The sequence below is a fragment of the Ammospiza nelsoni genome, chromosome 2 (genome assembly GCF_027579445.1).
Source record: "Ammospiza nelsoni isolate bAmmNel1 chromosome 2, bAmmNel1.pri, whole genome shotgun sequence".
NCBI lineage: Eukaryota > Metazoa > Chordata > Aves > Passeriformes > Passerellidae > Ammospiza > Ammospiza nelsoni.
Genome location: NC_080634.1, coordinates 92,547,914 through 92,563,277, shown reverse-complemented (window position 1 = coordinate 92,563,277; position 15,364 = coordinate 92,547,914). Strand labels below are relative to the sequence as shown.

The following is a 15,364-nucleotide window of genomic DNA, read 5'->3' as shown; positions in this document are numbered from 1 at the left end:
CTACTTCTTTGTATAGTGTAAAAGACCAGAAAGGCTAAATTTCAAGTACTAGAAACAGGTGAGAAATATATTTTCAGTCATTCATACAATTCTTGACTTAGAGAAACAAAAGGTAAGCAATTTTGCCAACTCAAGCTGCTCAAATATTTGTTGACTGTAGCTTGTAGAATTATTTATGACAGGAAATAATAAAGTTTACCTGCTTTCTTAAAGAGTCATTCACATCCCTCAAGCTGTCATATGATGACTTCAGCCTCCTATTTTCTTTAGTTATCTCTCTCAAGGCTTCTGTCAGCTGCTTAACTTCTGCCTCATGTTGCTGTAGAAATACCAAATTTAAGAACATGTTTTAAAAGAGACTATTCAAGAAACAATAAGTTCCAGGTAAGTGTTAAGAGTTGGACAAACGTTCTAATATGAATTTCTTCATGTTCAAATTTACATGTTTAGTCAGCAGGGAGAAAAACAATCTCTGTACTGCCTATTAAGAAGGATCTATACAGAAACTGAGAGCAACATGCACAGCCTATAGCTCCTATTGCTGCCTATTCTACCCAGACCAACTAAATATATGTATATTTCTCAAACAATTCAGATGTGGGATGGGTTTATGAACTAAAATTAATGACAAAGCTTTCACTTACAGCTCACTCTTCCAAATATTTACAAAAAGTTGTGACTGTGTTTTGGAGTTTCAACTCACGTTTCTGGCTTTGCTTACTCTGAATCACACAGAGTGAGAAACTAACCCTATGCCTTGTAGAGACTGGGGCTCTGGTTTACAAAACAAACATATGAATTACGAAACCTGCATATCTACTGCTGTTCATCTCTTACTCCTGAAATTTGTTTTATATTTAATCTTCTCTGGACCTTCAATTTAAGTACCTCAGATTTGGTAAAATAGCAAGGTTTTATTTTTCTGAAAATATTCTAGCTTTCATTTCTCTCCTTCCATGAATTCACTCTTCTTCACTACTCTTTCTTTCTACCCCCCCAAAGTTAGGCTGGTCTTCCTCCAAACTTTTTGAATCTCTGTTTGCTAGTACTCTCCACAATAGGTGCTATATCAGAAGATCTCAATGTGTCTTAAAGCATTCCCAAGGAAATCCACTGCAACTACAGCTAATGCAAAGATACTCATTTAACTTACAATTACAGATAGACCACATTTTTGCTCTAATAAGGGTCACATAGCTTTCACTATTTTACAAAAAAATTTACCTAATTTTTCTGACTTGTAACTGGAAAATGTACTACACATCAGACAAGTAAATGCACCCTTCTGAAACAGAAGTCATACAGAAATTCTAGCAATATTGTTCAGTACTTTTAATTTAAATCTTTCCTTTAGGGACTTCAAGGACTTCAAAGAAATAAGCAGGATTTACAGCAAACGTGGTGGCTTCAGGTAACTACAAATTAGTTCAAGGGCATATAGAGCAATATCTATCATTAAATATATTATTTCACCTCTTTTATAGCTGCAATTTTTGTGTGAACTTCTTCCTCAACACCTCTTATTTTAGCCAAAGCTGCTTCGTGTTGAAAAAACAATGTTTCTTGTTCTGTTAGACAACGCTCTCTTTTCTGCAGCTGCAGAGCATACTCCTGCTGTGCTGAACTTTCTCTCTGTATCAAGAAAAAAAATGTTAAGCTACTTTAAAACCCATGTGAAGTGTTCCCAAATTATGCTGAATTTAAAATTTTATCCCAGAAATATGCTTAGCTCTTTGTGAAATTATAGTTACACAAGAGCTTATTAATACAAAGTATCCTGGCAGCCACCTCTGTTCAGTTTCCTCCCACATTAACCCAAAGACCTCCATGTGCATTGGAATTGCTCAGCCTCCCAAAATGCAAAATTCAACTCTACATTAATGCTCCAGAAAATTAAACTTTGGCTTTTGCTTTCAAAATATTTGGATAATGGTATTAACTGTAAGACAGAACAGAGTCTGATGTGACTGTCTGTGCTGAACACTAGATTAATGATATTGTTTCTTCAACTAGTGAGAAGCATCCCTGAAAAAGCAGTGAAGAAAAAAAGATATACAAAATTATTTTTATCTCATATATTGGAAAAGACAATTATGGCAGGGAATCCAGCAGAAGCTTAGGAACTATTACAGAGTAAAACCATATAGGAGGTTCTTCTATTAGTAGCCTAAACCTGGAGATAAGCTGGTGGGATTTGGAGGAGGCCACGAAGGCAGCACTTTGGAATGCCTAGAGTCAGGAGAAGAGTTTCAGATGTTCTCAAGAGAAGCAATGGTTGTGAGTGCTTCCCTCTACACATACAGTGTGTCAGGAGACAGTCTTGGATGTAGAAACACTGGGTTCCAGCTCCCTCAAGCTGAATCTGCCCACCTACCCATCTACCTGGTCTACCCAAAATTCAAGTCAAAGCATCATTACTGAATCACTGAATTAATCTAGGGGAAGAGGAAGATAGAGAAACAGATTTAGAATATAAGTAACTGTGATTAATACAAAGTAGTAGTAAAAAATAATAGCTTAATATATAAGTAAGTCTTACTATATAATTAATTTCCAATTTCTTTCTCCAAAGTGAGAATATTCATAGCAATATTCAACAAAAATCTGAAGGTGATTCCAGTTCCTACCTGGAGCTTCTGATGTATGACAAATAATTCATCATAAATCTGACTGATGTGAGGTGGTATTAAACCTTGCCTATTGCATGCCTGAGCACCAGTTCCATGCACAATTTTCTTTAACAAACCATGGTTGCTAATTTGGTCCATATTTTCTTGAGTATTTGCAGCCAAATTAGATGGTAAAGTGAGGCCTGTGGACAGGATAAAAATGCATTTTACATTAAAAAATCAGACCTAGCTAAATATTGATATGATTGTTGTACTAAACCAGCAAAAATGTGTTCTAGGAACTCAGAGTTACAAGTACAGAGAGAGATGTATGTGAAATGTGAAAATAATCTAAAGAATGTGAAAGTAATCTAAAGAATTACAGAGATTTGATCCAAGTTCTTGTTCCATGATTTATTCAAACTGACCAAGAATCAACAGTTTTTTAAGTAACACTATGCCCTCCACTGCAATATAGAAATCCCAGAGATATCTGTATAGAATCTGTGCACAGACTGAATCATGTCACCAAAATCTCCTATTATTTTTGTAGGGGCTTCAGGTAAGTGATCTGCTGCTGATTAGACCTTAGGGTGACATCTAAGTAAACAGGACAAGACTTAAGAAACTACTGGATGCCACATGAGAAAATAACGTTAGTATTGCTTCAAGTATGCCTGAACCTCCTAAAATAATTCTAAAGAAAGTACTCTTGTGAAAGATAAAATCCCCACATTAAAATACATTTTAGGTGACTAGTGTATTTCTGAACTGAATAGAAATACATTTACTAGGAAGTTTTTAAAGTTACGTGTTATACTTCACAGAGAGTTGTAAGAATGTATAAAATTAATTTTTTATTACCTGCTCCCGTGTATATAGCGGTATTTTGAATTGCATCAGTTTCAGAGCAAATAATGCTGTCTTCTTCTATGTCTAGACCACTTGAACCACAAAAATAATCTTGCTCATCATCAAAACTAGAAGTACAAAAGAGCACTAACTTTAAATTACTCAATTCCTTTCTAACATGATACATAACAGAGACTGAAACAAGTCTGTATAAAAAGGCAAACATTGCTTAATGTAAGACTTTGATATTTTACTGATAACAAATAGCAGAATTAAATCATTTGGATGAAAGGCATTGTTACTCACAAATCTCAACCACAGAAATTACATGTTGGTGACTTAAAAGTTGTTACAATAACTAGGCTTTTCACGCTGTAAGCACATATAAGTAACAGGTAAAACCAGCACTCTCCTCTTACCACAAACCACCAAATTCCCAGAGAACTAAAAATACAACTCCCCTTTTTAAGTTGTATTTTCCTATTTGGTGTAAAATAGCCCTTAAAAGAGATTTCCAGGCATTTGGAATTGAATTATCTCTAAATAAACATAAATCTGTTTATCAGTCTGGGCTATTCACTTTCCTCCTAGTTAATTTTTTATCACCTAGTTAAGTTAATGTCATTCCTGTATTCCCTTAGCAATTCCAACATACACCAATTAGATTAGAAAGTGAAACAATATTCCTCATCAAAATCAGCATCCTCATGGATCACATAAATTAACTACAAACAGTTCTTTACTTAGCAAGAAAACAAGAAGCTTAAAGCAACTTTTATACTGTCCAAATACATCTGTTTTATCCCTGCTTTTATGAGGAATAAAAATAAAGGAGAAATAAAAACACCTCCTACCAATCACAGTTTTTTGAACTTTTCTGGAAATCACTAGGTCTGATGCTCTTCTCTCTTCCAGCTACAGTAAATTCTGACTCTAAGGAACAATTTGATAAAGAAATAGTTATATTTTTCAGTGAGCTGTCAGTGACACCTGAAATATATAAAATTGCAACAATTGTATTTCACATTTGAGAAGCTGACATTAAGAAATCAATAAGGACTTATTAGAAGGACTTGCCATGTAGGTTTAAGAACCAAAACCACCATTGATGCAGCCCAATGAATTATGAACTTAATTACAACAGCTTAAGGCATAGTAAGAATTATTTAGCTTTCACACGATTTGTCTTTCTGAAATTTTAGAGCTTGTCTGCCTATAGAAATTTTTCTGTCACTGAAATCTGACAAATAACCAGCTGTCTCCATGCTCCAGTTTCTGAAAGAGACCAAATGCGTTCTAGATATTAAACATTTATGTATCTTTAAATTAAAGCTAAACACATGCATTATGAAGTAAACTGCTACAACTAACTCAAGCAGGACTTAAAGACAAACAGGCTGTGAACCATTGCTCCAAAACATCCTTTGCACTCTTTACTTGTCATAATTCCCAGGTTGGCTCCCAGGTATCACAACGCCCTGATCAAGATTACCTATCTATTTAAAATGAGAAAATACAAAACTAAATAAATTTGGGAACAATGCAGCTTTAGTATATGTTTTCCCTGTAAAAGATATCAAAGCACCATTGCTTGGTATTACCTTTGTAAACTAGGGAGCTTCTGCTTTTACATTTAGTATGCAATGCTCCTGAGAGGCAATCCTATAAGAAAGCACAAAACCATTGCATTCTTACTATAAATTATTGGCTTTGAAAAGGCAGGGGGGGTTTTCTAAATACATAAATGTAAATGGTCCTCATATTAACATAAAGAAGCAAATATATTCTCTACAGTCTAATAACAAAATACTTTTAGTGTTCTATGTTAAAATGTTTGAGAAACTATAAAGCACTATAAAATAAAGGCATGAAAGTAGAATTAGGTAATAATGGAAAGAGTGCCATCTACCTTCATATCTAGGCTTTTTAGGCCAAAGTTTCCTGCTCTTCTTTTTCTTACTAATTTATAAGTACATACTAAAAAAGTGAATGACAGATATTTTATGCCACAACCCAAATCAATTAAATGTATATTACAAAATATCAGACTCAAGGCAGCTCTCATGTTCTTACATGTTTCACTGCATCTCTCTGCTATGTTCTAGAACAAGTGACCAACTGCTGTATTTTCCTACCCTTGAATGACCACTTTTTAATAAATAACAAAACACACAAACACATGTAACATTTCTTCCTTGCAAGCATTAAGGTCTCAGCAAGAGTCTTCTAAAAATAAGTTTTTAAAATTACTTTTCTTTAAGGTAGAGTTCTGTAGTTCAAATATTCCCCAAGAAAAATTCCCCAGAGAATCTAGATCAAATGCTATTCAAGTTGCAAATCCTTCAGCAGGAACTAAGGGCACATACAGCCTGATTTTAGATCAAAATCTTCACATCACATTTGAGATGGCTCCTGATCCTAAACTGGCATGATACTAAGAAAAAAAAGGCTGGGTTTTGTATTCATTGATGGTTCCCAGGACTAACTCAGTATCCCAATCCAACTACGTACCTAACTCAATTTCAATCTCCCCAGTCTTTGGTTGCTTGTGGGTATTACTCCACTATATTACTTCCCCTTGCAGGATGAGTCTGAGCACTTAAGGCCTTTTATCCCCAGACACACTGGAAGCATTTGACCCAGGGAATACAGATGCACAAAAACAACAGCAAAAATTTGTTTCACTGAAAGATAAGCAAAATTCAGGCAAAATAAAGGTGCCTGGCCAGCATGCATTCCTTCTACTGAATATCAAAGGCTTTTGAAACACCACCATGGGTGAAGGGTCTTTGCTGCTGAATTCTTAGGCAGACCAGTTTTGACTTGGCAGCACAAGTAATAAAAAGAAAGGAACCACAATACAGTTCCTTCATTCATTTGAGTGCAAAGAATCCAGCCTTCTCTGGTGTAAAATAACACTGCCATACCTTGGCAAGGGACTGATACCCACCAAAATTACCGTCTGGTCACTGCCGCAGTCTCTAATAAACCATGGGTTTGATTCCTGATTGACTAGATATGGAACAATTTCCCACTCTCTCACAACAGAGCTAATCACTAAGGTAAACAAAGAAAACCCAAAAAACAACAACAGAAAAATCACAACACATCTAATGCATTCTAAGTAAGGCTGTCCATTACTAGGGCAAAAAATAAAAAAAAAAGATAACTCATTTTTCTTACTATTTATATTTCATACAAGGTTAATATACTCCTAAGAGGATTCACACATTTTCACACTCAGCTGGCAGGGACCAGCTCTTAAGCAAAACCTGCATAGCTAAACTGTGCCTTGGTACCGCATAGAATCTAGAATTGCAATTTCCAGCGAAACGTCCTGCTCAGACACAGACGACTCTTCAGCACCTCGGCGCGGGGTCAGGGACAGGAGCAGCAGGAGCCCGTAAGGTCCTCAGCTCTGTTCAAACCCCACTTTGGTCCCGCACTGCCCGGGTAGCGGCAGCACGGCGCTCACAATGGACCCCGAGGCAGCGGACAGGCCCCCCACCCTCCATCTCTCCGAACACTCCAGGGACGCGGCGACGAAGAAATGGCTTTTCTGTGCCGCCTCCTCCTCCCCGCGGGCCGCCCGCCCCGGCCCCGTCTCACCCCCGCGGGCCCCTGCGGGCAGCGCCGCTGCAGCGCCGGGGCGGAGCGGCCGGGCCCCGGGCCCGCCATGGCGGCACCGCCGCGCTCGAACCAACCGCCACGAGCCGCGCAGGCGCACTCGGGGCCGCGGGCGGGGCCGGCCCGGGCGGGCACAGCCGGGCAGGGGGAGCCGTCGCCATGGGCGGGCACACAGCATCGTCATCATCATCATCGTCAACAAACACAGCGCTCCTCCTCACCCTTGTACTGCGCGTCCGACCCACGACCGAATAGTACCCTGGCAACTAGACCATTCAGTGCCACCCTCTTAAACAGCTCCAGGACACAGCCCTGGGTCCCTCATTCCAAAGCCAATCAGCCTTTCTGGGAAGAAATCGCTCCAGCTGCCCTCCCAAAACGTGCCCTCGGTAAGTCTGTGACCTGTTGTCTTGTCGCTGGTTGCCTGGGAGAAGAGGCCGAACCAGCCCCACCTCCAGGCACCTGAGTGGGTGTAGAGAGGGGTACAGTCCCCCAGGACACCTGAAGACATATTACTGCCATCCTTTAAAAATAAATAAATAACCCCCCAAAGAAAGCAAATCTTAATGGGTATTGCCCATAGGAGAGGTATGGACTGTAAGTTTAAATACACCCTGCATTTACCCATGCATACTCACTCTTGACAGGCAAAGTGGTAAAAGGTACGAGCACGCTGGAGTACACAAGCTGGAGCCTGCAGCAAGGTCAGAGAAGTTGGCCACAGCTAATAAACACTGAACAGAGTCAGAAGGTTATACTTAATGTATGTCAGGTAAAATCCCAGTGTTAACTAGATGTTTTTCATTAAGCCAAGTGCCTTAGAAATAGTTTAAGTAAAAAAAAGTTGGCATATTGCTCTTGCACAACACTGATCAATCATTTAAAAACTATGCAGACAGAACAAATCAACATCTACCTGGCGCAGCCTGCTTTCTGCATGCTGCAATACCTATCAACTTTCAAAGGCCTTCATTGTACTGTCCAGCAATCTGCATCTATCATCTGCACATTCAAAAGAGCTTCATGAGAGCAAGAACCAAGTTATGCAAGTCATCTTCTTTTAAACAAACCAAAGTGAAGACAAGACATTTATTTTAACAAGACTAGGATTTAATTTTTAAAATTTGACACTTAATACAAATATGTCAGGATAACACAAATACACCTGAAATATGCCAGTGCCTGAACTTTATTTACCATGCAAAAAAATCAATTAGAACACATAAAAAATTCAACTATAGCCTGTAATTTTACATTTATACATCAGAAGTGTCCATTTTAAGAAGTTGAAATAATTAGTCAATAACATCTAAGTACTGATTTATACTGCAAAAACATCTGTATAGTCAAAGAAATAATTCTATATTTGCCCACAGTCTGTAATGACAATTCTTCCATTTACTAGCCCTTTAGGAGAACCAAAGGATTCGATCTTTTTCACAACATCCATTCCATCTTTCACAAACCCAAATACCACATGCTTGAAGTCCAAGTGTTCTGCTTTTTTAAGTGTTATGAAGAACTGAGAATTATTTGTATCCCTGCCCTTATTTGCCATTGACAACAATCCAGGACCAGTGTGTTTCACTATGAAATTCTCATCTTCAAATGCTGTTCCATAAATCGACTGTCCACCTGTTCCATCATGGTTAGTTATATCTCCTCCCTAAAAAAAAACAAACAACCAGACAGCATTAACTGACAAGTTCCAAAACACAGCCCAAAAGTTATACTTCCTTTCAACAGTAAAGACTTTGTTTTGGAAGAACTCATTTTTACAAGTATCAGTATCTCCTTAGATGTAGGGCTTCCCAGCTTCAGCAGGTTTGTTCGTGGTAAGGGAAGCAGTAGTAGAAGGTGGATCCCTTGTTTATTCTGAACACAGAAGATCCTGCTCCCCACAGTGACATTCCTCTAGGCCTGTCATTCCTGCTGCCTGCATCACTTGGCCCTGGAAGTTGCCTGGACCTGCATTATCTCCCTGAAGATCCTTGCTTAGTCCCTGCAGGCACAGAATTCATCACCTGACAAAGGTTAACAAAGCAGTGACCAATACTTCCATACAGCTTTGCCATGCAACTGGTTGAGCAGCATGGTGTGTGTCTTATCTTTCTGGAAGGCAGCAAACTCCTGATAAATTTGAGTATACACATGAAGGTGACAGTGCAAACTGCACAGCCTTAGTTCCCATTGAAGAGCTTCTCACTGTACCTCAAAAGAAAGTTCAGGCAAAGCAGAGCAAACACATTTAATCACATTTAATCTTCTAGCACATCTAATGTGAGGGAAGTTCACTTTGTCAAGGCACACATGGTACAGTTAACTGTTTTAAAATAATGTCTGCTCCGTTCTAGAATGCAGCATACCCTGAAATAAGCTTAAATCCTAAATGAGTTTATCAGAAAGGCACAAAGGTTTAACAAAAGAACCATTAAGTGCATACTTCAGACCCATGTAGATAGCTAATCAAAAGACAGACTAATATTTTATTCTGGTGACAAGCCATTCATATACTATTACAGAATGGTTTACATTGGAAAGGACCTTGAAGATCATCTAGAACTCCCCTGCCATGGGCAGGGACACCTAGAACTAGGACCACGCTGCTCAGAGCTTCATCCAGCCTGGCCTGGAACACTGACAGGGATAGGGCATCTACAACAACTCTGGGCAACTTGTTCCAGTGTCCCACCACCCTCACAACAAACAACTTTCTCCCAACATCTAGTCTAAACCTGCTCTCTTTTACCTAGAAACCATTTCCCCCATGTCCTGTGACTACATGCTCTTGTAAAATGTTTCCCTCCATCTTCTTTGCTTCTTTGTAGGCTCTCTTCAGGCTCTGGAATGACACCATTAAATTACCCTTAAGCTTTCTCTTTTCCAGGCTGAACAAATTTAATTCTCGGAGCCTTTCCTCATAGGACCAGTGCTCCATCCTTCTTAAAAGGCTTGGCTTTCCTCTGGACTCACTCCAACAGGCTGATGTCCTTATTATTACTTTTGTATATTATTTTCCTGTACTACTGTACACATCTGGGCTTGCAGAAAGTCATCTACATGCCTCATCTTCAGGGATGTAGTGACATGCAGATTAGCATAGCATGTACTGATGTTGGTTCATTTTGCCTGTTCCAAGTAACCAAATGAACTATTGATGAGAATTTTAAGAAAGGTCATCTGAGCTATTATCAATCTCCCAAGCCTTCAGCATTTATGAAGAACTTGCCAGTGCTACTGAATGCACACAGAGGTTTAAAACCAACACTGTCCACCAGGGGTTACAGATATACTGCAGGATAATGCTCTCTGTACAAAACTTGATGTTTTAGTAAACAAGCCACTACATGGTCATTGGATCTAGAAGACTTGTTTTAGATTGAAATCTAACATCTGTGATACTTGAAATGTCAGTTTTAAAATGCATGTTATCTGAAATATAAAGTGTACTTCAAAGTCCAAGATAAGCCTGGAAAGTAAGTGCTCTTAACAGGTGAGCATACAGAAATTCTTCTCTGGACAGAGAAGGATGAATGGTAGTTCTGGGAACACCTACTTTCCTTGGTGTTCCTGTTCAGCAACAGGCCCCTTGTCCATTGTAAGAGGACTCCACCTCCCTCTTTTTTTTCTTTCACCCTGACATGACAGTACTAGCAAACACTGAAACATGAGGCCACTGGTAGGCACAGGTGAAAAGCATCTTAGGGTATCATGTGCTGCTTGCACCATTTCTTATCTCCTTGTAGGGAAAGGACAGATGAGACTATCCTGCACAGTGGATCCATGCTGCCAACAAGAATGTGCTATTCTGTATAAGTCATTTTTTGAAGTGCCATTGTTAGTCAAGATGCATCTCATTCTCTCAGTGAAGTCTTCCTTTTATCCTTACCTGACACACAAAGTCTGTGACTATTCTGTGAAAGCGGGAGTTCTTGAATCCAAATCCTTTCTCTCCTGTGCACAGGGCTCTGAAGTTTTCAGCAGTTCGAGGTACAATATTTGCAAACAGCTCCATGGTTATGTGCCCTAAAGGTTCATCATCAGCAGAAACTTCAAAGTACACAACAGGGTTGGTGTCCTTTGACAGTCCTGCTGCCAGGGACAAGTGCCCCTTCTGTAGTTCCGATAAGCTTCGCTGGCATTCTTCAAACATCTTCTTGAAAGAATTGGCCATTTCTTGGCTTTTAAATCTGACTGCAAATTGTTCTACTTTTACTTCACCATCTGAAAATAAATCCAAGAAGGCCTGTTTAGTTTCATCTTGTAATAGTCTACAGGGAAAAACAAAACACAGAAACTATAGACAACCTAGAAAAAAACAAAGACCACGTGAAAAAACTCACCAGCATAATCTGTGGCTGTCCAAATGAAAGCATTGTTTGATGTATCAGAGGGCACTAAGTTCATTTCTTTGGTGATAACATGGTTGGCACAAACTTTAAGAACTTGGTCTCTTCTCATTAGGACTCTGTAGTATTTCTTCTGTGTATGGAAGAGAATTTTGATCTCTCCAACACCACGCTCCTTCCACTGAGTAACATCCCTGTCCCATCTGTAAAGTTTTGCCCTCTCCTTGAAGAGAATTTCTTCATCTTCTTCTCCAGATTTTACCTCCACCTAAAAAACAGCACAGTAGACTGAGAACCTGCCATTTGCTACAAAGATATTAAATAATTATTACATACACTTCTGAAGATTCTGACATATTACAGTGGAAAATTATTCAGTGTGTTCTTTTCACCAACACCCCATTCATCACACCAAAACGGGTAAAACATTTTCAGAAATTAAGTGCCCAACAAATTCCACTGTTTGAGAGCAATTACAGCACTGCAATCCTCCTTCACCATGCTACATGTAGTTGTGGTGGGTGTCTGTTGGTTTTGCTTTGGGAGTGGTTTGCTTGGTTGGGGTTTTCTTTATGGTTTAAGTGTTTCTTTTCTTTTAACAAAAACCCATGACTTCATCAAGTGTCCTGGCAAGTTTCCCAAGTTTCAGGTTTGCTGAATGATGTGCACACTGAGAAGTGAAGACCAAGTACTGTTACAATTTCCAGAGTTATCTTTAGCACATTGTTAAAGAATTTGATATTTGCATTTGAACAGAATAAACACCAAATATACAAAACTTCAGCCTGACAGACGTATCTCCACCTCACTTTATATATGCAGTTACTAGCCTCTACTCTCCACTTTATTTAGCAATTCTCCAAAGATATGAACACTTGAGAGAGCTTAAGAAATGTGTGACAAAAGACTGTTTGTGAAACCAAAAAAGGGAAGCAGAGAAGCATGATAGAAGTCATAATGTGACACACAAATGAGAAAAGGCACACCAAATTTTCAAGAAGGAAGTTGAAGGCATGTTACAAAATAGATCAGACCAGCTGTTCAAACTGAAGGACACCACATATAGTTCCTTTGTACTCTATTTGCCTTGCTCAATAATTGTACTAATCTATAGTTAAATTTTATTATTTATAGAAAGGTCAGAGAATATGAAGATATCATCAAAAGAGTCTGAAATAGTTACCAGGCTAAAAACCAAATCAAGACATGAGTAACTGTGTGAAGTCTCAGTAAGTTCACACAGTTATTCATGTCTTCATTTGTTTTTACCTTCAAAGTTGAAGTTTCTCCTACTTCTTGAAAAACTATTTATTTTCAAACTAAAAAAGTTAGTTCCCTTAGCCTTCAGGTGACATTAATTGTACATCTTTTTTCTTAGTGATTCTAGGAATTTCTTGCCTAGCTTAAAGATTCTTAGTTGGCATAGCTTTCACAGAACTGAATCTACAGGTCACTGATACAAAGCCACAGCTGAGTTGTATAAGCACTAGCAGTTATTCAGTTCCCCCTTGCTGATTTTCAGCTATGCTATACAAATGGCTTAGCTTTTATGAGGTATGTGTACAAATCTGCATCCTCATCAACTCTCAGTCAAGTTACAATGAAATCACTTGAAGATTTTAACTGAGGCACCAGACACCTCCCCAGGGCTATGCTGTACTAGGATTTAAAACAACAGGTGCTTCAACATAGTGTAAAACATGCAGAACAAGGCACAACAACATTGAAAGCAAAGCTAGTTAAGCAAAACATTTTAAAGCTTGCTATGTTAGCAGAGATAGTTATCTTAATTGTTGTTTTATATTCCAGAAATCATCTTACCTCTGGTAAGGACACAATTGGCTCAAAGTGGATATCATCACTATGTACTACCTCATCATCACTACCACATTCATCTTCATCTGCTTTACGAGTTGTATCTCCAAACACAGTTGCTCCTGTATTTGCCCATTTGAAGTTTTTATCTACAATTAAGAGAATGACATTTTAAAATTAATGTAGTTTTTTTTTCTTTCTGACAAAAACTTGCAAAAAATCATTGTTTCTAATGATCAGCAGACATTTTGTACACAAAAGGTATATTGTATGAAGCAAAAGTCCAGCTGAGGTTTGTCTCAAACTAGCTGAACTCACCTTTTGAGCCAAAAGCAAAGTCTTCAGAACTTTTGGATGCCAGATCTGCAAATGACAGGCCTGTGGTATTGCCAAAACCAAATGAGATGATTCTGTTTTCTATCAAATAAAAAGGAGAAAGTCAAAGATTTTTCTCTACCTTCTTAAAGAAAATGCATTTATGTAGTCACAAGAATAAACTGGAGAACTGACTACAGCATTTTTTCCTTCCTCCCAATAAATTTAAAGTTTGAATGACACTTGTCATAATGACCATCTATTGTGGTTTGAAAAATGGGCCCAAGACTCCAAGTTTCAGCATACTACTTAAATGCCAATCCACAGAGCTCATGTGGTATTTAACAGTAAGCTAATGAAAGTCCATCATATTTAAATTACACAATAGACACTAGCATTGTTTTGTTGTAGCAAAATTCAACTCAAAATTTGATAAGTACACATTTTTACCAGACTAGTACCTATGTTTCTAATTCAGTATTGGTACTACTCCCCATGACAGCAACTATGCTTGGTAAACTGATCCACAGAAAAGCATAGCTTCCTACAAAAAAACCTCAGCATATACCCCTGACCTTACCTTGTGTTGACTCTGAACCATCTGAATCACTCTTTTTAGTTGACAAATCTACAGGTTTGTCTTCAGCTCGTGATAAGGTCTGGGATACTTGCACAGTTTCTGTGGTGGAATGTGATTCTTCACTGCTGGTACCTGACTGGGCAAGTTCTGTCACTTCATCTTTTGAGGGAATGGGTATTTCTTCCTTACTGGTAGAGACTAAGTCACTTGAGTTTGCAACTTCATTCTCCTGCAATTAATCAAACAAGTAATGTAATAGGTAAATAAGTTAGGAGACCTTGGGATTGAAACCTCCTCCCCATGAGTCTAAGAACAGTCCTTACAGAAAAATAAAGAACACCAAGAAAAATTGCTGCAATCTTTCTGAAGTTTTTCATTACTGTTAACACATAAGGATGTTAACTTGACAAGAGACTAAAGTATCTTTGAAGTAGTCTGTTTTCCAAACAATACTATTATTTCCTGAAATCAAATCTGCTGTGTTGGCATACACTTGAGGCACTGCTAGAAAAAACTCAATTTTTCCCCACTGGATGTTTTAGTTGTAGAACTGTACTGTCTCACACATACATGAAGTAATTGTACAAGTTTAGTAACAAGAAATTCAGTAAAGTTTTAGCTCTTACTTTCATTTCTTGAATTTTAGCTTCTGACTTGAAGTTTTCCAGAGTGTCACCCTCAGTATCAGTACTGACACCACAAACAGATGCAGAAGGAACCTGCAGAGCTTTTGTTCCATCTTTCTCCTCAGGAGCTGGTTTCCTTTCCAAAGTAGCAGCACATTCTCTTTCATTGTTAAATTCACTCTTCTTTGCAAGGCCCACTGTAAAGAATCAATGGAAAATAGCTGTGAAGGTAGCTACATACTGAAATAATTTTTAGCCCTGACATTATAAATTGTAATATCTGACTCATAACAGCCAGATCAACTTGAAGACAGACTTCATGAGTTTCACAGACAGCAGCATTACTGTTTAAATAGTGGAAGGAAAGACTAACTAACCTAACCTGGGGTGACTAGAATTGAAAATACTTAATCAGTGGGTTTTTACTGCTATCAGGGAATTTCCATGCAATGATGAAGAATTTCATCATGCAGCTGCCACTACTACTAACTTCCTTCAGTATCTCCTAATATTTCAGATGGATTAATTCCTTCTAACACATCCTCAAAGAAACCCCAGCCTTTACTTCTAGAAGTACCTACCTTCAAGTTA

The 15,364-nt window shown here is 38.3% G+C and overlaps 2 protein-coding genes across 4 annotated transcripts in view; both read right to left on the bottom strand.

Moving 5' to 3' along the window:
* The window catches only part of CCDC138 (coiled-coil domain containing 138), a 28,723-nt gene extending 23,610 nt beyond the window's left edge, over window positions 1-5,113 (bottom strand). The window contains exons 1-6 of the mRNA XM_059466008.1: window positions 5,063-5,113; window positions 4,316-4,394; window positions 3,474-3,589; window positions 2,628-2,812; window positions 1,474-1,632; window positions 200-319 (exon numbers count right to left, since the gene is read on the bottom strand). Of these exons, the coding sequence (XP_059321991.1) occupies window positions 200-319; window positions 1,474-1,632; window positions 2,628-2,768 (420 nt within the window). The 5' untranslated portion in view covers window positions 2,769-2,812; window positions 3,474-3,589; window positions 4,316-4,394; window positions 5,063-5,113. The remainder of the gene's footprint in view (window positions 1-199; window positions 320-1,473; window positions 1,633-2,627; window positions 2,813-3,473; window positions 3,590-4,315; window positions 4,395-5,062) is intronic.
* A 3,063-nt stretch (window positions 5,114-8,176) lies between these two features.
* The window catches only part of RGPD4 (RANBP2 like and GRIP domain containing 4), a 33,457-nt gene continuing 26,269 nt past the window's right edge, over window positions 8,177-15,364 (bottom strand). For all 3 annotated transcript variants that reach the window (XM_059494045.1, XM_059494046.1, XM_059494047.1), the window contains 7 exons: window positions 14,774-14,970; window positions 14,148-14,376; window positions 13,571-13,669; window positions 13,259-13,401; window positions 11,432-11,705; window positions 10,978-11,312; window positions 8,177-8,754 (listed from right to left, as the gene is read on the bottom strand). In XM_059494045.1, coding sequence (XP_059350028.1) covers window positions 8,449-8,754; window positions 10,978-11,312; window positions 11,432-11,705; window positions 13,259-13,401; window positions 13,571-13,669; window positions 14,148-14,376; window positions 14,774-14,970 — 1,583 coding nt within the window. In that variant the 3' untranslated portion in view covers window positions 8,177-8,448. The remainder of the gene's footprint in view (window positions 8,755-10,977; window positions 11,313-11,431; window positions 11,706-13,258; window positions 13,402-13,570; window positions 13,670-14,147; window positions 14,377-14,773; window positions 14,971-15,364) is intronic.